Source organism: Dendrobates tinctorius, unplaced genomic scaffold, assembly GCF_039654945.1.
Source record: "Dendrobates tinctorius isolate UK_male_01 unplaced genomic scaffold, ASM3965494v1 ptg000171l, whole genome shotgun sequence".
NCBI lineage: Eukaryota > Metazoa > Chordata > Amphibia > Anura > Dendrobatidae > Dendrobates > Dendrobates tinctorius.
In genome coordinates, this window is record NW_027361838.1 from 23,143,610 (window position 1) to 23,168,014 (window position 24,405).

The 24,405-nt window shown below is 40.8% G+C and overlaps 1 protein-coding gene across 1 annotated transcript in view; it reads right to left on the reverse strand.

The window, feature by feature from the left end:
- The window catches only part of PIEZO2 (piezo type mechanosensitive ion channel component 2), a 438,513-nt gene extending 425,841 nt beyond the window's left edge, over positions 1–12,672 (reverse strand). Inside the window, exon 1 of the mRNA XM_073550976.1 lies at positions 12,582–12,672. Coding sequence (XP_073407077.1) covers positions 12,582–12,672 — 91 coding nt within the window. The remainder of the gene's footprint in view (positions 1–12,581) is intronic.
- Positions 12,673–24,405: the final 11,733 nt, after the last annotated feature.

Consider the following 24,405-nt stretch of genomic DNA (forward strand, 5'->3'; position numbering starts at 1 on the left):
CTACTGTGAAGCATGGGGGTGGAACATCATGCTTTGGGGCTGTTTCTCTGCAAAGAGACTAGGACGACTAATCCATGTACACGAAAGAATGAATGGGGCCATGTATAGTGAGAGTTTTAGTGCAAACCTCCTTCTATCGGCAAGGGCATTGAAGATGAAATGTGGATGGGTCTTTCAGCATGATATAATGATCCCAAGCACACCACCAGGGCAATGAAGGTGTGGCTTCGTAAGAAGCATATGAAGGTCCTGGAATGGCCTAGCCAGTCTCCAGATCTCAACTCCATAGAAAACCTTTGGAGGGATTTGAAAGTCCGTGTTGCCCTGTTGAGGGCAGAGTAAATTACTGCAGTGCGCAGGTGCTGGGTCTCGCTGACTTTTCCCAGCGCCTGCACACTGCAGTACTTTGCTCTGCCCTCAACAGGGCAGAGAAGTACGCCTGCACAGGAGCACGATGCCGGGGAGCCATGAAGCAAGCTGGGACACCCATCGGACCGGGCCGCACCGGACCACCCCCCCAGGGTGAGTATAATAAAACTTGTTTTTCTTATCATGCAGAATGCTAGAATCAAATCAAATCAAATCAAATTTATTATCGCCAAGTACATATTACATATATACAAGGAATTCTTTGTGGCAAAGAGGCAACATAATATATAACAACAGATACAACAAGTAACATCTAACAAGACAGATACAGTATATAGTCTACACATGACGATTTAATTGTTGAACAGAGAGTGGATAGAAGCTGTTCATATGGCGGTTGGTGCTGCATTTGGGGACTCTGAAGCGACGTCCTGAAGGGAGTAGTTGGAATGAGGAGTGTCCCGGGTGAGAAGGATCGGATGAAATTTTCAATGCGTGGGATCGAATACTCTTATCATAAAGATCCTGGATTTTAGGCAGGGGGGAACCTATAATTCTCTCTGCTGTTCTGAAAGTCCTTTGTAAGCGGAGTTTGTCATGCGCAGTGGCTCCCCCATACCAGACTATCAGAGAGGAACAAATCACAGATCTGATGACAGCATTAAAGAATAAGATCAGCAGATTCTTAGACAAACCATATCTTTTCAGCTGACGCAGGAAGAACATCCTCTGTTGTGCTTTTCTTATAACAGCATCCACGTTTTTCCCCCATTTAAGATCATGAGAGATGATAACACCAAGGAATTTGGTCTCTGTGACCCTAAGAACCACTTCGTCATGGATGTAGATTGGAAGTATCTCATGTTGATCTTTCCTAAAATCCACAACCATCTCAGCAGTTTTTTTAGTGTTGAGTACAAGATTATTGGCTTTACACCAGTCACATATTCTTTCCACCTCACTCCGATACAAGTCTTCAGCATTTCCCCTGATGAGACCAATCAGTGTAATATGCTGAAGATACGCCCTGAAAGGCAGTGGCCGTATCTCATAGCGGCCAAAACAGCTGATAGGTTCAATTTAAAATTATAGACTGTTTTGTTTTCCGGTAAACCAGGAAGGCTCTGTTTTAGTTTTCTGAACCCTGCCTTGGTGTATGCTGACTTCAATAAACCAGCAGGTGTTTCACCAAAGTGTTCCTGTGTCTACATGACGAAGCAGCTAAGCATGACAACCCCTCACACGTGGTGTTTTAAGTGTGGGCAGCGTTCCAGGAACACGTATAGAGACTGAGCATAACTGCATGTCCTGGGTGAAATCCGCCATTCAAAGCAAGATGTCCGGCAGCATGGAGGAGCTTGTGAAATGAATAAGCTTCAGCAGCAGCAACAACAGCAGCAGGAGGCGCTAACACGACAAATGGAGTTCCTTACAGAGGCGGTTCGTGTGAGGCCAGTGGTCTCCTCCCCATATCCAGGTGATGACTTGTATGCGCGGAAAATGGTAAGATGAGCCATGCAGAAAATGACCCCGGGGGACGATGTAGAAGCCTTTTTGACTGTGTTCGAGCAGAGTAGTGAGAGGCTACCCCTGGGTAGCAGAGCGTGAGAGCCTACCACCAGAGCAGTGGGCAGAGGTACTGGCCCCCTATTTGACTGGTGAACCCAAAAAGGCGTAATATGACTTAACCCTCCAGGATGCCAAAGAATACATCAAATTAAAAACTGAAATCCTTGCATGGCTGGGGGTAACAATATCTCTGAGAGCTCAGCAAGTGAACTTACATTAGTGACACCACTCCAGCGGTAAAACTAATAAAAAAAAAAAAAACGCTTTAGTGGGTCTTTAAGGGTATTGAGCAAAGCTAGACCACACGCGACAGCAAGTGTGCAAATTGTATCATTGCAGTCACATGACTGTCATCTCACACTGGATGAAGACTGCACACTGCATACTGTGATGATTCAGCATCAGTCTGCAGAAATGCTTCTTGAGACCAGAAAACCCCTTTAGGCTGTGTGCACACGCTGCGGATTTTGCTGCGGTTCCGCAGCGGTTTTGGCCGCTGCGGACCCGCAGCAGTTTTTGCTGCGGTGTACAGTACAATGATTCCCTATGGGAATCAAAAACCGCAGTGCAGACGGTGCGGAATTTTCCGCGCGGATTATCTGCGGTTTTCAATCCGCAGAAAGAATTGACATGTCAATTCTTTCTGCGGATTCTCCTGCGGTTTGCCATCTCCTCCATTGAGGAGATGAAAAACCGCAGGGCAAAACCGCAGAGCAATCCGCAGGTAAAACCGCAAGTCTTTTGACCTGCGGTTTCACCTGCGGATTGTACAAAATCCGCGCGGATGAATCCGCACCTTTTCCGCAGCGTGTGCACACAGCCTTAAGTTGGTTTAGACTATAAAATCCACACCAGACCCAGTAACATTGTGTCATCTATATATTTGCTGACTTGCTCATAACACACAAGTTGTTAGAGCTTTTCTGTACATGTGTTATTTACATTAATGATGTGATAGGAAGCAAGCATTATCATTAATTATTCAACATTTTAATCATAAATTTTCTTTCAGTCCTGCAGTGTAAGATTGTTTGTATTAAGATTATGCTTCATATTTACCTGTACAGTTAGAAAATAATCTAGAGATTGTTTGCTATAGTGATTCTCAGTAAATTTGCAATATTTCTTTATTACTTTAAAGTGATTGTCTCATCTTAATAAATGGATGTAATTGCAATGTGCTTATAACTCCTTGTCACCGAAGCCTGTTTTCACCTTTCTGAAAGAGCCCTATTTTTCAAATCTCATGTGTCACTTTATATGATAACAATTGTGCTTCTTCCAATCCCAATGATTCTGACAATATTTTTGTGACTCATTATACTTCATGTTATTGGTGAATTTAGGTAGATAAAATTTATATTTATTTATGAAAATTTGGTGAAAGTTTAGTAATATGTGCAATTTTTAGCATTTTCTTTTTTATTCCCTCACAGTTAATAAATAACATTTCAGATGTGTCTATTTTATATCAGCATCATTTTTTAAATGCATTTTTAATTTTGTTAGGCTGACAGCAATATTAATTTTTTCAACAATATTTACCAACTCTTTTTACACAGACCTATAAAGTTTTGAAGTGACTTTGAAATGTCAACATATCAGAAAACCTCAAAAGTAAAACAATTTTACAAACTGCCCCTCCCTAAGTGTTCAAAACTGCAGGAAATGAAAAAAATGAAAAATTACATGAATTCAACAAAAAATTTGCTTTAGCCTCATTTTTTTCATCCTTACAACCAGTAAAGAGAGAGAATGCCCCAAAAGATTGTTGAGCACATTCTACTGAACATACTGATACTCTATATGCCGTTGGAATGTACTTATTGGGCGCATGGCAGGGAATTGTGGGGAAGGCGAGCTATTTCATTTTTGGAGCATAATTTTGGCTAAAATATACTGTGGATGCTTTGTCACATTTGCAGAGCTTCTGAGATACCTAAACAGCAGAAACCACCCACAAGTGACTAGGGGTGTACTGACCTTTTTGTCTTACAGTTTATAACATTGGACGTGAAAATTAAAAAATAGTCTTTTTCTGTGTAAATAGTCTTTTAGCCCCAAATTTTCCCTTTCACAGGGGTAGCAGGAGCACACAATTTATTTTGCAATTTTGTCCGAAACTAATTTTTGGGGAAGGGAAGGTGTGCTATTTGATGTTTGAGTGCAATTTTGGCTGAAATAGATTTTGGACACCATATCACATTTTCAGTGTCCCTGCAAGATACCAAACAGAAGAAACAAAACAGATATGGCACCATTTTGGAAACTAAACCACTCAATGAACTAATCAAGGGGTATAATGACCTTTTTAGACCTAGAGGTGCTTCTCAAAAGTGCCACATTGGGACAAAAAATGTAAACATTTAATTTTTCCACAAATATAATGCTTTAGAAACAATGGGTTAATAGGAGAAAATTGACCCAACAGTATGTAAAAGAAATAATCTCAAAATTGATAAAAGTCCATATGTGGTTGCTAACTTCTGTTTGAACACATGGCAGGGCTCAGAAGGGAAGAAGTACAATCTGGTTTTGGAGTGAAAATTTGACTGTAATAACTTGTAGGTGCCACTTGCATAGCCATCATAGTGCCAGAACACTAGTTTGAACCCACAGATACTTCACAAAATTTTATAATGCTGGGTCATGGAAACAAATACCGTAATTCAATTTTTAAAACTAAAAAGGATTTTTTAGCTCCATTATTTTAATTTTCATTTCATTTTTTTATTTCTAGAACTTGGTAATACTCAAGTGCAAACGCGAAAAAACAGGAGTACAGAAGAACCACCAACAGATAAAAAATAAATAATTTTATTAAATCAATAATGCATACATAAATAAGATGCAGTAAACATCAGACTACAAAGAGGAGAATAACCAAGGAAACATGCTGAAACAGCATGCCAAGTGGCATGCTGGAAAGCGGTGAGGTCATATCCCTCTCAATGGCTCCATCCTTCTCAACACACAATGCTATGTCCAAAAAAATCAATCCTATTGGGATGCCATTTAAAAGTAAATTTCAAAATTATAAGAATTGTTGTTGAGATGTTGCATAAATCTAGATAGGCTGGCTTTGTCACCCTTTCAAATCATAAGATCAGCAATTTAACGAAACCAGCCCAACACTTGGTCCACAGTGTGTGCCTCGTCCCCCTGGAATACCGGTCTCTCCCAAAAAACAGGTTTGCGTAGGACGGAGCAAACGCCGCGCCCATCGCAATTCCTTGTGTCTGTTAAAAAAATCTGTATTTAAAAACAAAAAAATTATGCGTCAAGACAAATTCCTATAAATCCGAAACAAAATCAGAAAAATGGCCATCCCAGTTGGCTGTCTCAAGAAAGAAGCGGGCTGCTCTAAGTCCATCTGCATGTCGAATAGAGGTGTATAAGGACTCAATATCAATAGTTACCAGTAACATGCTTGCTTTGAGAGACCATCCACCCTCGTAAGCACGCCAGTCGTGCTAATTTTAGCGTTTTGCACGTCAGCCCTTTATTTACTTATGCTAATTATGGTCTTACTTGTATGCTGTATCTTCGATCCTGATGTCCGACTAGTGGCTGACCATGATTTGTTATCAGCCATGGATCATTTAATTGTAACACGGTGTTAGCACTATATACTGTATTATATGGGAGAGTTTTTTTCTCCTTTTTTTCTATGCCCTCCTGGATGGCCGCGTCCTTGGTCTTTTTTAAAATGGCCTCCGCAGTGCGCGCGCGTGCCTTGATGTCAGTGCTGCTTCATCTTATCTGCGGCTATCGCATGTATTATGTGCACATGCTCACTGACGTCACTGGGTTGTTTTTACCCGCATGCGTACATGGTGCCGTCGGCCATGGGGGTGGGTGATACGTGCGGCGCAGGGTTTCCGGGACGCGTGCGCCGCATGCATTGGGATTATTGTCTATTTAAACCTCTGAAACTTAGCACAATGTACCCCCCTTTTGAAAAAGCTGTTACGCGAAAAGCATGTCAAGAAGCCAGCAGGGAGACATATGATCACTGCCACTGATGATGGGTAAGCAGGACTAAGCTATTGGGGCATGGAAGTGTAGGGAAGTTGGACTGACGGACAGACCTGCCTGTAGTGAGAGGCTGAGGGGTAGTGCAGTGTAGGTGTGAAAGCGCTGAGATAAAGAGAAAGGGTGCCGTATTATAGTTTGACCATTAGAGGGCAGTGGAGAGTGTAAGAGTGGGACTGTATAACTGCCATTGGTCAGAGAAACTGTCAGGTGATAGTGGGCGGAGCTACCAGGACTGGGAGGATAAAAGGCTGAGGGAAGGTTCTGGAAAGTTCAGTCAGCGAGGGGAGTACGCTAGAGAGGAAGTTCTGCTGCGGAGATAGAGACAGTAGAAAGGCTCCAGAGAGGACTGACAGCTGAGGCGGTCATGGGGGGTGGCCCAGAGGATGGTAGCCGCAGACGAAGATGGCCTGTGGGTATTGAACGGTGTGCTCAGACTGGTGAAGTGCTGTGGTGGATGGGCCTAGGGCAGCCACAGTGAAAAGAGCCACAGAAGACGCCACGATTATAGTAAAAAAGGAAGTGAAGGTACCCGGGCCTGTATATGGAGAGATGTGAAGCTGCTATAGTGTATTCCTGTGGTTGTCAGAAGGACGGCCAATAAAAATGGACCTGTTGAATACAAACTCTGTCTCAGTCTCGTGTCTGTCTGCGGCAAGAAGCGGGTCACCCCCCATCCCAGTTGGTTAAACTTTCCCCTATCCTACAGAAGCCTGGTGGGATTGATATATTGACTCTTATTTGGTTACTGACCTGCCGGTTCTGTATATGCTGGTCACATACCACTGTTTGTATCTGACCTCACCGCTTTCCAGCATGCCACTGGGTAATAGTGATCCTATCTCTCCATGCTGTTTCAGCATGTGTCCTTGGTTATTCTCCTCTATAGTCTGATGTTTACTGCATCTTATTTATGCATGCATTATTGATTAAATAAAGTTATTTATTTTTTATCTTTTGGTGGCTCTTCTGTACTCCACTTTTTTCGTGTTTGCATGTATCTTTGGGAATATTCCACTAAACACCAATATTTGCTATAGTGTTTTCATGTAGGAAATGAGATGTTTTCCTCTATTGGCCATAGTGTTACAAATTGCTTAATTTAGACTCCTGTTTAAAACTCAATATGTGCTCGGAAAATACTAAGCTTGGTGGCTACTGCCGAGCACTTCAGTAGAATCATAGAATCATAGAATCATAGAATCGTAGAGTTGGAAGGGACCTCCTGGGCCATCTGGTCCAACCCCCTGCTCAAAGCAGGATTCGCTAAATCATCCCAGTCAGATGTCTGTCCAGCCTCTGTTTGAAGACTTCCATTGAAGGAGAACTCACCACTTCTCGTGGCAGCCTGTTCCACTCATTGATCACTCTAACTGTCAAAAAGTTTTTTCTAATATCTAATCTGTGTCTCTTCCCATTCAGTTTCATCCCATTGCTTCTAGTCTTTCCTTGTGCAAATGAGAATAAAGTTGATCCTTCTACAATGTGACAGCCCTTTAGATATTTGTACACAGCTATTAAGTCTCCTCTCAGTCTTCTCTTTTGCAAACTAAACATTCCCAAATCCTGCAACCTTTCCTCATAAGACAGGGTTTGCAGACCGGTCACCATTCTGGTCGCTCTTTTCTGAACTTGCTCCAGTTTGTTGATGTCTTTTTTAAAATGTGGTGCCCAAAACTGGACACAATATTCCAGATGAGGTCTGACCAAAGAGGAGTAGAGGGAAATAATGACTTCACGTGATCTAGACTCTATGCTTCTGTTAATACATCCTAGAATTGCATTTGCCTTTTTTGCTGCTGCATCACACTGTTGACTCATATTCAGTCTGTGATCTATTAGTATACCCAAGTCTTTTTCACATGTGCTGTCACTTAGCCCTATTCCTCCCATTCTATATATGCTTTTTTCATTTTTATTGCCCAGATGTAGTACTTTGCATTTCTCCCTGTTAAAAACCATTCTGTTAGTTGCTGCCCACTTCTCCAGTTTATTTAAATCTTTTTGAATCCTCTCTCTCTCTTCTCTAGTATTAGCTATCCCTCCTAGCTTTGTGTCATCAGCAAATTTAATCAGTTTACCCTCAATTCCTTCATCTAAATCGTTGATAAAGATGTTGAACAATACAGGGCCCAGGACAGAGCCCTGTGGTACCCCACTTGAGACATTCTTCCAACTGGATGTGCAGCCATTTACGACCACTCTTTGGGTCCGATCACTAAGCCAGTTATGAATCCACCTAACAGTTGCCTTGTCCATTCCATACTTAGTCATTTTTTCAATAAGGATTGTATGAGAGACTTTGTCAAATGCTTTGCTGAAGTCAAGATATACTATATCTACAGCATTTCCTTGATCCACCCAATCAGTGATACCATCATAGAAGGAAATTAAGTTAGTCTGACATGACTTATTAGTTAGAAACCCATGCTGACTCTGTTTAATCACTTCATTCTTATCCAGGTATTGACATACATGTTGTTTAATAATTTGTTCAAAGATCTTTCCTGGTATAGAAGTCAGACTCACCGGCCTATAGTTGCCTGGGTCCACCTTCTTCCCCTTTTTGAAGATAGGAACAACATTTGCTCTTCTCCAGTCTTCTGGCACTTCTCCTGTTCTCCAAGAATTTTCAAAGATTATGGAGAGGGGTTCAAAAATTTCTTCTGCTATCTCCTTCAGTACTCTGGGGTGTAATTCATCTGGACCTGGAGACTTGAATTCATTTAGGTTAGCTAAGTGTTTCCTCACTATCTTTCTGTTTATAGATATCCTGGATTCTTCTATTCCCTTAATAGGACAGTGAATAACAGTTGATGTTGCATTTCCTTTCTGAGAGAAAACAGATGCAAAATAGGAATTTAAAAGTTCAGCCTTCTCAACATCCTGTCTTACCATTTCATCATTTTCATCCTGTAAAAATCCTATAGCATCTTTGACTTTTCTTTTACTTTTGACATATCCCCAAAATCCTTTATTATTGCTTTTGACATCTCTTGCAAGCCTCAGTTCATTTTCAGCTTTAGCTAATCTGATTTGTGCCCTGCAGGTACTGCAGACAGCATTATATTCTTCTTTAGATATGCCTCCCTCTTTCCATTTTATAAACATTTTTTTGTTCCTTTTTAGCATGTGCTTAAGTTCTGTGTTCATCCATCCTGGTTTCCTTAAATGCTTCCTATTCTTCCCTCTTTTCGGAATTGTTAACAACTGTGCTTTGAGAATTTCATTTTTCAAGATTTCCCATCCTTCCTGGACATTTTTGTCTTTAAGGATATCCAGCCATTGGATCCCTCCAATTCTCTTTCTGAATCCCTTAAAATCTGCCTTTCTGAAATCTAACCTTGACGTCTGAGTCTTCACAGGTCTTCCACCTCTAGTAATCCAAAATTCTAAAATAGCATGGTCGCTACCTCCTAGGGTCCCAGCCACTTTTACCTCCTCAACCATTTCCTCCCTGTTTATAAGGATTAGATCCAAGGTAGCAGTTCCCCTTGTTTTCTCCCTTACCTTTTGGAAGATAAAGTTGTCAGCAAGAGAGGATAAGAATTTCCTTGACCTGTTAGTTTTGCCTGAGAGAGCTTCCCAACAAATGTCTGGATAGTTGAAATCTCCCATGACAACTATGTCATATTTTTTGGAGAACTTGGCCATCTGGCCATCAAGTACATTCACTTGAATGGGAGGTAACGCACAGTACTTGTCTGTGACCAATAAGCAATATCAGGGGCTGTTGTATTCTGCCCATACAATGCTTTACCGCTTCACGACTTCCACCGTATACATAAGGCGTATGTTGGAAGCGGGTGTATGGAGCCCGTATGTGGCAGGTGACGGCTGTGTATTACTGCTAGGACCTGCCTCTAGCAATCGTGTGTAGAGCAGTGCTCTGCGCACGAATGTTAACTTGTTAAATGCCATTGTCTCATTGCGTAAAAATTATCTATCCAGGATCAACAGTGCAGAACAGCTGCACTAAAAATAGGCTGAACTAGATGGACATAAGGTCTTCCTTCAGCCTTCAAAACTATGTTACTATGTTACTATGTATCACACAGCTACATCGGCCAAAAAATAAAAAAGCTATGGGTCTCAGAAAATGGTAACGACCCCAAAAATGTTTTTTTGCACACTTGTTTTTTTTTTCACCACTAAAATAATAAAAACACTGGACATGTTTGGTATCGCCGTAATTGTACTGATGAGTAGAATCATATTGAATAGTCATTTTTACCACAAAATGTACACTGTAAAAACAGTTCCCAGAAAACAATGTCAGAATTGTGTTTTTTTTCACAATTTCATGGCACTTGAAATTTTTTTTCCCATTTTCCAGTACACTATGTGGTAAAATGAATGGTGTCATTCAAACATACAACTCGTCCAACAAAAAACAAGTCCCTGTATGTCTATATGGACAAAAAAATAAAAGAGTTATCGCTCTGGGAAGAAGGGGAGGAAAAAAAAAGAAACACAAAAATGGAAATTGGCTGCGGCGTGCAGTTTTCGACTGATTAGTGGGTGTGCCACATATCACAGACCCCCACAATCTCATATTGATCACACATTAGAAGGATGGGTCAGACATGTTGATGTTAACTGTGGTTCGGGCACACTGGGGGACTCAGAAGTATCCATTCGATCTTCCGAACGTGGATTTTACTGAATGGATTATTGGAAGCCATGTAATTTTTCGACAGTATTTCAGCTACTAGTAGATGAAGAACTTGTGGCACTCACACATAATGTGAGTCTTGATTCTTTAATTCAGAACCTGTATGAACGTCTCAGCTCCTCACTAGCTCACAGCATCACGTCCTGTTGAAAACTCTTGAGTAGTTGAAACATTCATAGAAGTTCTGAATAAAAGAATCATGATTCAAATTATATGTGAGTGCTGGGAGTTTGTCACCTATATGTAACTCATTACCATATGCACCACAAGGATTGCAGTTTCGATGGCCAATTGGGTTTTCAGCTACTAGTGACATGGAAAGTCCCTATTTTTCCATTGACAGATCACAGACCTGAGTAAGGGCTTGTTTTTTGTGGGATGAGTTGTTGTTGTAAAGTGTATGTGTAATGAGGCTCTGTCAGTGGTTGCCTGCCAGCTCTAAAAAGACTATCACACACAGGATTAGTGCAAGCCACTCTGTTCACCAGATCAGAGGGGTTGCCCTGGCCTTTTATTCGTTAACCTGTATACAGGGATCTGGAATTAAATAGGGTTCCCTGGGCTGGGTCCATGGAATAAGCTGCTCTACGGTGGTGCAGGCTGGCAGGAGTGGTCAGGTAACAGGGTTAAAACCAAGAGGGAAAGTCACAAAATCGTCAGGCAGGAGAAACATCAATAAAAAGTCGAGGTCAAAATAAAAAACACAAATACTATGCAGGAGCAGAAATCACAGCTCTTAACCAGAGGAGCCAAAGCTATATCTGGCAGCTTTAGTAGGGTGTTGTGCTTTCCAATACGCTGAAGCAAGGAGCTGATAACTCCAGCTGGACAGCACACACCCATACTGTTAGACTTGACAGCACTGCAGGCCACAGTCACCCTAACCTTAGTGGCTAGACAGAGCAGGTGCCGTCCAGAGCTTCTGGTTCCCACATCTCTTCTATAAACAGCGCTGCAATGAAAAAGGTGGTGCCTTGCGACAGAAGCAGACGTCGCAGGAGCAGGTTCTGTTGGAAATGTGACATATAACTGTATGTAAAGTGATAGAGGCGTGATAAGCAAACATTTAGGATTTATCCTCACTTCCTCAAGACCAAGAGGGATGACAACAATCTAATGTAAATGGGATACTTTGGTATCACTCATGGTTTTAGTATAAGAATGATAGGCTGAAATAACCTATAGGAAATTTGATTAATGTTTTTTCAACTGTAGTTTAGTGGTCCTCAATCTTTTTTACTTTAACAGCCACATTCAGTTATGAGATGATCGTGAACTACATCAAGTCCGCCCCCCAGTAATGTCACTTAGAACTCTCTATTATTGGTATAATGACAGACAAGGCATCACTAATGAATGCATGCAGAGATATACTAGGCAGTATACTTACATCGCTGGGTTCTCACTTTTCATTTGGTATTCCTGCATTAAGAACACCAAACACTATTGGATCCAGCCTAAATCACCTCCTCTGACTAGCAGTATCATGCTATCTCCAGCTTACCATATTTATCCTCTCCCTTATTGCCGCCACTATATGTGCATTTAGATTTGCTCTCCTGTGCAGGGCTACACCATCAGACCTTCTCTTCATAACTGTTAGACATAATGCTAATTCACCAAGCTGACAGACAGCTACGAGCCATACATCATGGGCCCGCAATCCATATGCTGCTCCCAAATCACAGGTTGGGGATCTCTTCTCTAGCTGAAGGTGCCTTATACTTGCAGTAGGACCCATTCAATATCAGCAGAAAGGCATTGCTCTAATAAATTAAGAGATAGGTGGATGTTGTGGATGTGAAGTACTGTTAACACAGCATATAGCACAACTGGAATTAAATTAAATGATATAAATTATATTATCTAATAGTAATTTTAATGGCACATGTACATATTCTCAGGTAATATTGAAAAAATCATCATATCTTACCTTGCATTGTTATCTTGGTCGGTTCCGAAAATAAAGGAATAAGCAAGAGGTAAATGAGGTAGACGAATGATATTCCATTGTACCGGAACATGCATGCTGTGAAAGAGAAGACAAATTGTGAGTTACTGGTGTTGGCAGGTAAACTGTAGCATTACATAACCCACACATTATTCTTTAGATTTACATTAGCTGTTTGCTTCCTGACATCTTGTCTACAGACATAAGTATATAGATACGCATGTAGGTAAATGTACTTATCTATTCTTCATAAAACAGGCTCAAACTCCAATTCAAGCTTTTTTCTTGTATTACAATGTAAGTTTGTTTTGCAATTCACTCATAGTTTCCTATCTCTGCTTGTATTAATTGAATAGGAACCCTTGTTTTTTTTTTCAACCGCGTGTTTGTATTACTTTTTAGTTCCCGTATATACTCGAGTATAAGCCAACCCGAATATAAGCCGAGGCACCTAATTTTGCCACAAAAAACTGGGTAAGCTTATGACTCAAGTATAAGCCGGGTATGCATTGTCCCCTCATCCCTGTCCTGGTATGCGTGGTCCCCTGTCCTTGTATGCATGGATCCTTATCCCCTATGCTTGTATGCATGGCTCCCCGATCCCTGTCCTTGTATGCATGGCTCCCCCATCGCTGTCCTGGTATGCATGGCTCCCCCGTCCCTGTCCTTGTATGCATGGCTCAATATCCCCTATCCTTGTATTCATGGCTCCCCGATCCCTATCCTTGTATTCATGGCTCCCCGATCCCTGTCCTTGTATGCATGGCTCCCCGGTCCCTGTCCTTGTATGCATGACTCCCCCATCGCTGTCCTTGTACGTATGGCTCCTTATCCCCAATCCTTGTATGCATGTTTACAATTTAAAGAAAACAAACATCCTACTCACCTTCCTGCGCGCTCTTGCAGCATCTCGCTCCAGCGCCAGCAGCTCTTCCTGCCGAGCGATCATATGACCCCGCTCATTAAGGTAATGAATATGCACTCTACACCTATGGAAGTGGAGAGACATGCATATACATTATCTTAATGAGCGGGGCCACGTGATCGCTCGGCCGGAAATGCTGCTGGCGCTGAAACCAACGAGATGCAGTGAGGACGTGCTGGAAGGTGAGTAGAATGTCTCCTGGAAGCCGGCGGCTGCGGGTGTCACTGTGCGCGCTATAAGACAAATGAATATTCATTTCTCTTTACCTGCTGGCACAGTTACAGCCGCCAGCTCCTGCCTCCAGTGACCCACTGCTCCGCCGCTCCCCCTCCCCCCGGCCCTCTGGGACAATTGACTCATGTATAAGCCGAGGGGGGCGTTTCAGCACAAAAAAAGTGCTGAAAAACTTGGCTTAAAAACACAAGCATATATGGTACTTTTAATAACAGGCATATAAACAATGAAGTTTTTTCAGTCAATGACAATTAGACATATCGAAAATAGCGAGTAATCGATAAGTATATTAGAAAACTGAGGAACTTCTCATTATAGAATGACAAATCTTTATCTCCTGAAACAGCTTGTACGCATTCAATGAACAAGCAATGAGCAAATTGCTCACTATTTAGCCTACAGAGTTTGCTTTAAATTGTAGATTGTAAGCTCTTACGAGCAGGGTCGTCTTATTTCATCTTATTTTGCTTCAATTATTGTATTGTTAACGTTGTTACTTATGACTTGTGTTTTGAAACTGTTAAACTGTAAAGCGCTGCGGAGTGTGTTGGTGCTATATAAATAAAGATTATTATCATTATTATTATTAAATGCTGAAGTTGGAAATCCCTTTGAAAGGAGTCCACAGATATAACAATAACAATAATCATAAACATAATGATTCATATATTGCCTCTACTTTATGGTGATTTGACTTATTGGTGAAAACAACTAAACAGTGTATTTTACATATTTATAGTTCTACTGATTAAATGCTTCAATTATATAGTTGATATTTCTTTTTAGAAAATACATGAACAACATTTGAAATGGCGGACACTAATTTCCCTGAATGTTCAATGCTTTAAATTTCTTTTAAAGGTGTTGTCCTTCAAAAAAAGTCTCATAATGATGTTAAGCAGACATTTTATGTGTCCACCACTGATAAGAAGTCACTTTTAATGGACCAATTTACATTAGCTGACTCACACAAAATCAAGAATTTCTCCTCAGTTCATGTACAAGGGGATCATACGTGAATCTGAGCTACTTGGCAAGTGTGACTACAGTCACCGGGCATATACAGTGGATGTTAAAAGAGGAAACTAGGACAACAGAGGCACCACTTCAATCCTCTACACTAGGGGGTCTCAAACTCAGATGTCTAAATGGGCCACACAGAGAAAAAAATATAACTTTTTATTCAATTTCTGTGAACTTTTCCATCTTTTTTTCACTTTATACCTCCAAACTTAAATGTATTTTGTTAAAATTTTATGTGATATGCCAACACAAAGGAGCAAGTATTTGTAAATTGTAGAGGAAAGGATATATTGATTTCTAATTATTTGAAGGATATAAATCTGAAAATTGTAATGTGAAATTATATTAACCTCTTGTAGTCCGATACCCCTAAAGACAATCCTGCGTGAACAATTGCCTCCAGAATTCACATAATTAGTAATTGACTCCATATGTGTGAAATTTATTTTTAGTATAACTACAGATGTTCTGTGAAGGCGTCTGAGGTTTGAAAACACTAGGGATCATGAAAACCAAGGAAGACATCAGACAGGTTAGGGATAAAGTTGTGAAGAAGAGTAAAGCAGGGTTAGGTTATAAAAAAATACTCAAAGCTTTGAACATCTCACAAAGAACTATTCTACACATCACCCTGAAAACACCATCCCCACTGTCAAACATGGCGGTTGCAGCATAATGCTGTGGGATGCTTTTCTTTACCAGGGATAGGTAAGCTGGCAAGTATTGATGAGAAGATGGCTGGGATTAAATACAGGACAATCCTGGACGATAACCTGTTAGAGGCTGCAATAGACTTGAGACTGGGGCATAGGTTCATCTTCCAGCAGGACACCAACTCTAAACTTACTGCCAGAGCTACAATTGGAATGATTTAGATAAAAATATACAGTCATAGTCCACTTGTAAATCCCATTGTGAATCTGTGACAAGACTTGAAAACTGCTGTTCACAGACGCTCTCCATCCAATCTCACTGAGCTAGAGCTAATTTTTAAAGAAGAATTTGCAAAAATTTCAGCCTCTTGATGTGCAAAGCAGTGAGAAATATACCCCAAAAGGTTTGCAGCAGTAATTGCAGCGAAATGTGTTCCAACAAAGTATTCACCTAGGGTAGTTGAATACAAATGCACATCACAATATTCAGGTTCATATTTTTAAAATATTAGAAAACAATATAATTTCTTTACACTTCACAAGTACTTGCTACTTTGTGTTGGCATATCACATAAAATCCCAATAAAATACAGGGTGTAAATACTTTTTCAAGGCACTGTATAAATATATCTATATGCCTCTCCCTCAAATAATCATCTAGAAACCGCTATCACTATTGACAGCAGTATCTATTGGGATAAACGGCCGCGATACATACTAATACCTATTGTGACCGTTGCAGCAGCGTGTTATCTATGACATACAGATGGTACCCGCTGATGATGGTGGCAGCTATCTTTGTGATCAGATGCCATAATCGCGCCGTACATGTATAGCAGTTTGTGGGAAGTCAACACCTGCTGTGCTGTTCATGTACGGCTGATGTTGGGAAAGGGTTAAAAAACTTTACCTGCTCTCTGACATACTGTACTCTGATACACAATGCTTCAGCAGGCTATTATTAAGTTGCAACATCAAGCTATTTCTTTGGCCTGCTCTCTGCTGGCCCGAGCGTATCTCGGGAATTCTCTGGTGCTAAGCCCTTTAATGTATGCCCCTTTACCAGCAAAATATCAGAGTATTGACTTGGAAAATCTTAATGCACTTAAAGAAATAAATATTTAAAGACCAGATCAGCTCCCCTAAAATTATTTTAGGAAAAATACTGTAAACAGCTGTGATCTGTGATCCATTTTCCTCTCCCCCAACAAAGTACATGACATGAAAAATGTATTAACGCACTGCACTAAAGAGTAAAAGTGTTTTATACCCAACAGGCATTCTAGCACCTTGAGTTGTAATCTTCTACAACAGGCCAAGGTTGTATCTGGCAAAACATGAATAGCCCCTGTGTTCTCCCAAACTTCAGGTCACCTGGTACCATGCGAGACTAAAGTCCATGGAGCATTGCGCCTGGCACATGAATTTTCTTTCATATAGCGGAGCATTTGGTAGGGATACAAATTTTGCACTAACTTGCTTGTTTTCCACTCATATAGGCTCATCAAGAACGCAGTAAAAGTTTAATATTTGACGTAATCATTTCATGATTATATACGTTAAACCAATATTTTCACAGCTCAACATTTCAGCAGAAATTGACTTTACTGTAAAAAAAGTAAAAACTTTCAAATCCTTCCGCAAAATAAACTGAGAAACATAAGAATGGACTATAATGATTTATGACCTGTCTATATTCATTTCTGCCCTTTCGCTTTGAGTAAATTAAATTGACATTAAAAACTTCTGTTGGGAGATTGAACTGGCAAGATGACAGCTTAACAATCTGAGGTTAACATATATCAATCAACCTTAAATCATATCACAATATATTCTATAGAAAAGTAGGAACCACAGTATTCAGTAATGTTCCATGAGCAACTTAAGTGCATAGACGAGTTGTGGAGTTTATTATTGGCTTACTCAATATATTTAGTAACTGTAAAAAATCAATACATACTCTGGAACTTTCCTTTCAAATTCATTTGGAAGAGTTTGGATGGACATACGTATTCATAGACAGTACTTATTTATAAATCATATTGTATAGGTCTAATATTCACCAATAAGGGATAAATAATGAATCCCAAATCTTTGTGGTGCAGCTTACTATTTATTTACCTGCTAGAAAAGCACACACATCGGGGCTTTTAACAAAATGTATAATTGTTTTCCATTTACATTCTGGAAGCTCAACAAAATATGAGAAGTAATTTCAAGCATACATGGCAGTAAAAAAGGAGATGGCACTATTCTCTGGTAGACTCCTGCCTTGACAAAATGTGATATAAGAACTTAACAATGAAAGTATATAGAAAGTATGGCAATACTACTGTATATGTGCATGCAGGGCAGGGCTGTGGAGTCGGAGTCGTGGAGTCGGAGTTAGTTTTGGTTGGATTCGGAGTCGGTAGAAATGTACCGACTCCGACTCCAGCTTTAAAAAAAATGTATTAATATTTCAGAATTGAACTTTCATATGAATTTTATAAATGTTACTCAAATATATACAGTATGTTCTATCAAATTATGAACAACAGTGATAAGCAGTTCTGCTGGAGATAGAGACATTTTTTACTTATTGTGTGTCACTGTTCTCCACTGCCCTTATCTAATCTTATACTTGGTTAACCACATGCTGCCCCAACCCCCCTACTTACAATGTATGAAACTGAAAGTGAAAATGTGTGGCAAATTCTTAGCAGTAAAGCTCCTCCTCTAGACTAGATCATACTAGGTGTGCATCTTCCAAGCATCTCACAGCTGCCTGCTACTCAGAAGAGGAAGACTGTAAGAAGTATTATCCTTTCAACAAACTTTGCATCAGTTAACTGTGAGTACATGAGGAATAATAACAGTATTACTGACCACTATATCAGTTTGTACGATCTGGCAATAATTTTGTACAATTGTTTTTAGGAAAAACAATTGTCATTTGGATTGTGAATGCAGAATTAAAAACCTGAGAATGTCAAAGAAGCATCACATTAAATCAGCTGTATTTGAACATTTCACCATCACTCAAGATAGAAAACATTATGTCTGTCAGTGTATGACAAATGATCCAGACGAAAACAAATGCTGTGAAGCCAAGATGAGTGCATATTCAGGCAAAGATAAAAATGCTCCTACCAGAGCTTCTAATCTAAAGAGACATTTACACTCACTGGCCACTTTATTAGGTACACCTGTCCAACTGTGTGTTAAGACTTAATTTCTAATCAGCCAATCACATGGCGGCAACTCAGTGCATTTAGGCATGTAGACATGGTCAAGACAATCTCCTGCAGTTCAAACCGAGCATCAGTATGGGGAAGAAAGGTGATTTGAGTGCCTTTGAACGTGGCATGATTGTTGGTGCCAGAAGGGCTGGTCTGAGTATTTCAGAAACTGCTGATCTACTGGGATTTTCACGCACAACCATCTCTAGGGTTTACAGAGAATGGTCCGAAAAAGAAAAAAAATCCATTGAGCGGCAGTTCTGTGGCCGGAAATGCCTTGTTGATGCCAGAGGTCAGAGGAGAATGGGCATACTGGTTCGAGCTGATAGAAAGGCAACAGTGACTCAAATTGCCACCCGTTACAACCAAGGTAGGCAGAAGAGCATCTCTGAACGCACAGTGCGTCGAACTTTGAGGCAGATGGGCTACAGCAGCAGAAGACCACACTGGGTACCACTCCTCTCAGCTAAGAACAGGAAACTGAGGCTACAATTTGCACAAGCTCATCGAAATTGGACAGTAGAAGATTGGAAAAACGTTGCCTGGTCTGATGAGTCTCGATTTCTGCTGCGACATTCGGATGGTAGGGTCAGAATTTGGCGTAAACAACATGAAAGCATGGATCCATCCAGCCTTGTATCAACGGTTCAGGCTGGTGGTGGTGGTGTCATGGTGTGGGGAATTTTTTCTTGGCACTCTTTGGGCCCCTTGGTACCAATTGAGCATCGTTGCAACGCCACAGCCTACCTGAGTATTGTTGCTGACCATGTCCATCCCTTTATGACCACAATGTACCCAACATCTGATGGCTACTTTCAGCAGGATAATGCGCCATGTCATAAAGCTCGAATCATCTCAGATTGGTTTCTTGAACATGACAATGAGTTCACTGTACTCAAATGGCTTCCTCAGTCACCAGATCTCAATCCAATAGAGCATCTTTGGGATGTGGTGGAACGGGAGATTCGCATCAGGGATGTGCAGCCGACAAATCTGCGCCAACTGTGTGATGCCATCATGTCAATATGGTCCAAAATCTCTGAGGAATGCTTCCAGCACCTTGTTGAATCTATGCCACGAAGAATTGAGGCAGTTCTGAAGGCAAAAGGGGGTCCAACCCGTTACTAGCATGGTGTACCTAATAAAGTGGCCAGTGAGTGTACAGCGCTTTCATCCAGAAGTACTGAAAGCAGTGGATGAGAAAGACTGCATCCAAACCAATGAACCAGTGCCCAGCTCTTCCAGCCAAACAAAGGAGCAGAGAACTTTGCAGCCATCAGTTGCAAGATATTTTGTCAGTGACAAAGTTACTGTGACAATGACAGTAGATACATTTAAAAAAAAAGATCATAGAGCTTGTTGTAAAGGATAGTGTGCCTATTTCATTATTTTCATGACCAGCTTTTATGTGTCTGAATGGGGAAATGGCCCGCAAGCTTGGTGTTTCTCTGGAGAGAGTATTAGAAAATTAGTAATCGAAGAAGCTTTTAAACAAAAGGAAGAACTTAAAAAAACTCTCAAGGGACGCTTTCTGTTTCTTAAAATGGATGCCTGCACACGTCACAGAGTGAACTATTTTGCCATCAATGTCCGATTTGTTTGTGACAAAAATGAAATAGTTACCAAGACATTGGCAGTAAAAGACACCAAAGCTCATCACACCAGTGAGTTTCTCCAGGTCTTGGTGGAAAAGGTTCTGCAAGACTATGAACTTAAAAAAGAGCAAGTTCTTTCTGTCGTAACTGACAATGCTTCAAATATGATAAGTACTATTAAGCTAATGAATGAGAGTAATGATGGTGGCCAGCAGCTAGAAGAACATTCTGGGTCCACAGACACAGAAATGTTTGAAATAGAGGAACACAGTATTGTAACTGAGGAGCAAACTGAAGTTGCTTCAGATGAACAGCAACATGATAGTTTAGATGATCTTGTTGAAGCTGTGTCAATATGTTCTTTCATTCATCACATGCGCTGTGTTGTGCATACGCTACAGCTGGCTATAAGAGACAGTCTGCAAGAAGGACATGCTGCTGCACTGATTGGCAAGGTGAGAAAATTGGCTACTGTTGCCAGAACCCCTAAAGTTGACTCAATTTTGAAGAGACGTGCTGGAAAAGGGGCAATTATTGATCAAGCCACACGATGGGGCAGTACTTACTTAATGATTCAGCGCTTGGTTAAACTGAAAACCTTTCTTGTAGACATGGCTAACCCTCAACTGACGCTAAATGAAAGTCAGTGGAATCAGGTGACTGAGCTGGAAAAATTGCTAGAGCACCCATTTACAGTGACTAAAAAATTACAAGCAGAGGACTTAACTCCAGGTATTTTCTTAAAGGAGTGGAAGAACCTGATGTTTGACCTGTCCCAAAGAGGAGGGTTAATTGCAAGTGGCATTGCTACATCAATGAAACGGAGAGAGGAGCAACTATTACAAAATAACATTCTTTTGGCAGCTGTTTATGTAGACCCAATGCATCGGATTCTTCTAGATGATCAACAGCTAAGTAAAGGAAAAGAAGCTCTGTTTGAAATATCAGTAAGGATGAAAGGGTTGCAGAACAGTCAGGAGGAACAAGAAGAATTTGGTCGTCCTGCCACATCTTCACCCTCATCATCAACTGATGAAGAATTTAATTTCGAAAAATATTTGGATCACAAGGACCGTGCAAAGCGTTCCCGCATAGAAGAAGAGTCATCCCCATCAAGGAACACAGCCAGTACATTTCAGCAGAATTTTTAATGTGCACTAAAAGAAATTGAGAAATTTGACCGTTCATCAAAAATAACAGTGCAACAAGCGATTCCTCTGTATCCTGACATTGTCAGAGATGTTGCCCGAGTGGTTACTGCTTTGCCACCAACACAAGTTAGTGTAGAGAGGTTGTGCTCTGCTCTCAAAATAATTAGATCAGATTTGAGGGCATCCATGAAGGAGGATCTGACAGAGGCAATACTTTTTCTGAGGACAAATTTATAGATTTCTTCTTATTAACTGCATAAAAGTGTTTATTGCATATTTACTTACAGTTTAGAAAAGTTTATAAAAGTTATTTGCTATATTCTAATTGTATTCTAATAAATGTAGTTTTTGCTCTAAGTGGTCTGATTACTTATATGATGGTGAGAAACTGAATTAGCACGATGTTTAATATTTTACAACAGTAAATTTGTTGTTATGAATTGGCCATTTATGAAGGAGTCGGAGCCGGAGTCGGAGCCGGAGTCGGAGCCTGATAAAATCCAGGAGTCGGAGTCGCAACTGTGGCTTACCGACTCCACAGCCCTGATGCAGGGTGAAGAATAGATCTATCATTGTGCTTGCTTGCTTATGCAGCAGATTTTTTCACCTGCGTATATTACTTTGTTAGGCCCCTTTCACATATCAGTATTTTTCCATCAGTCGCAATCCGTCGTTTTTCGAAAAAAACCGATCCAGCGACTAATGCTGCTGGATCTGATTTTTTCTCATAGACTTGTATTAGCGATGGATTGCGACGGATAGCCTCACATTTCGTCCATCGTTCCCTGGATCCGTTAGAAATTTTGTGTCCGTCGGACGGAATGGACAAAGTAACGTTTTTTGTCTCCGTCAAAAAGTCGGACAGCGACAGACAGATCCGGCGCCGTCCGTTGTTGGCTATAATGGAAGCCTATGGGCGCAGGATACGTCGCTGTCCGTCAAATGACGGAATACAGCAACGGATTCCGTTTTTTTAAACTGAGCATTGTCCATTATTACCAGGTAGGGCACTCAAATCCAGCGAAAAAACGGATCCATCGCATCAGTTTTTCACAATCTGCGACAGATCCGTTGCGCCGATGGATTGTGACTGACGCCAAAAAACTGATATGTGAAACCAGCCATAGGCTGCGCTTGTCAAGTCCACTCCTGCTCCTACATGGAATTTGCCATATGATGGACACCTCTGGTGCCCAATGGACCCAACTGACTAATTATAATGAGATTCATTGGGCTTAAATCCTTTTACAAGACAAAATAGTGCAAATGTGATTAAAGTCTTATCAATTGGTGATTAGTTTAGTATTTTCTTTGTACTTCTGGCAGTGATGACTGTCAACAACTTTAATTTGCTTTCCTCAATTTTTTTCTGAAATTCACCTGTATACTTCCCAGATTGAGTAGCTGTTGTAGCCCTTACCACCAAAAAAAGAGTTTTAAGCTGTACACATATGATGGCATGGCACTGACCATTGAGCATTAGATAGCCTTGCTGCAGCTATGCTCAGACAATTTAATTTCCTTAAAAGTAGAGAAGATCCTTTGCATCCTCCATTCTACCATATTTTATTTTGTCTGATGCTGGCATTGATGTACCACTGTTTTGCTGTAAACTTTGCAACAGTCTATTGACTGCTAATCTGATTTTTTTGTCCAATAGTTTTTTACAAAATGTTGATATCTCTCCCCATTGGGACATTCTTAGTCTTGCATTCTTGTATTGTTTTCTTTCAAGTAAGGCAATATAACCTCTGTGTTAAGTTGCATTTTGACAAATCAATAATTGGTGGTACAAGTCCTCACGTGAAAGCTCATTCCTAAGTATCAGCTTTTCTAAACAGACTGGCATACACCTGATGAACAAGCAAAATGTATGTTCATTGAGTGTGATGATTTTTAAAGGGAACCTGACAGATCCCCCATGTCCTCCAAATCACCAGCATATGCACATTCATGTTTAAATGCCCCGTCTAAGAAGCCTGTCCTACTGTATAATGCATTACCATGTGTGTGTCAAAAAAACTATTCTTAAATTGTTCTTTTAATAGGCAATTTTTAGAATACTCAGTGGAGCGTTGGTTTCGTCAGACTAGTCATTGCACTCACTATGCTAGCATGCCCCTTTGGGCATAATAACATGATTTGCAAAGGCAGCATAGTCGCTGTCTCTCTGCAAATGTGCATGTGTGTGACTTTTATTTCTTGCATGTCAGTGTTCCTCTAAAGCTGTACACTTCCCAACTTCAAAGGCACACTGCGCATGACGGGAAACAAAAAAGCCTGACGTCCATGGAAGAGCAGAATATCGGTTGCTAAATCAACGAAGGACATCTCTGTAAGCTCTCTCCTTATGATGTCTGGCTTCTTCTTTGCTTCCGGACATGCACAGTGCACCTCTGAAGCCTATAAGTGAACACCCAGCTTTTAGAGACACCAATCGGAAAAATCTGAACTGTTTAGTCTCTATGATCCAGACAGTGAGTGTGGCACCCACCCCGACACATGTTTCGGTAAAAATCTTCATCAGGGGGTATAAACCTGATGAAAGTTTATATCAAAATGAAAGTAGGGGTGGGTGCCACACTCACTGTCTGGACAATACAGGTATTGTGTTTTCTGACCTGTACGCTTCAAGTGTGCTTCACCTTCACTAACTAGTGATTACTCTGTTTGCATATTTCCATTTTACTATACTCACCACCTATCCTCTCTATGTGGCTCTGTATATATTGATCTCTGTCTATTTTGTATCTTTACATTTGGGACAAGTAACAATACATTTAGGTCAGTATATATTGTATTGATACCAATTTTCCCCTTCACTCTGATAACTATTCAGGTGTCAACGATACGACCCGGTCAGGATCGGTGGTGCATCGCTAAATGGTCGCTAGTGAGCTGCCAAACAGGCAGATCTCACCAGCGACATAGCAGGGGTCGGGGGTCGTTACTTACCTGTCAGACGCGGCGATGAAGACGTCCTCCCGCCCGCGTCTGCGCATCG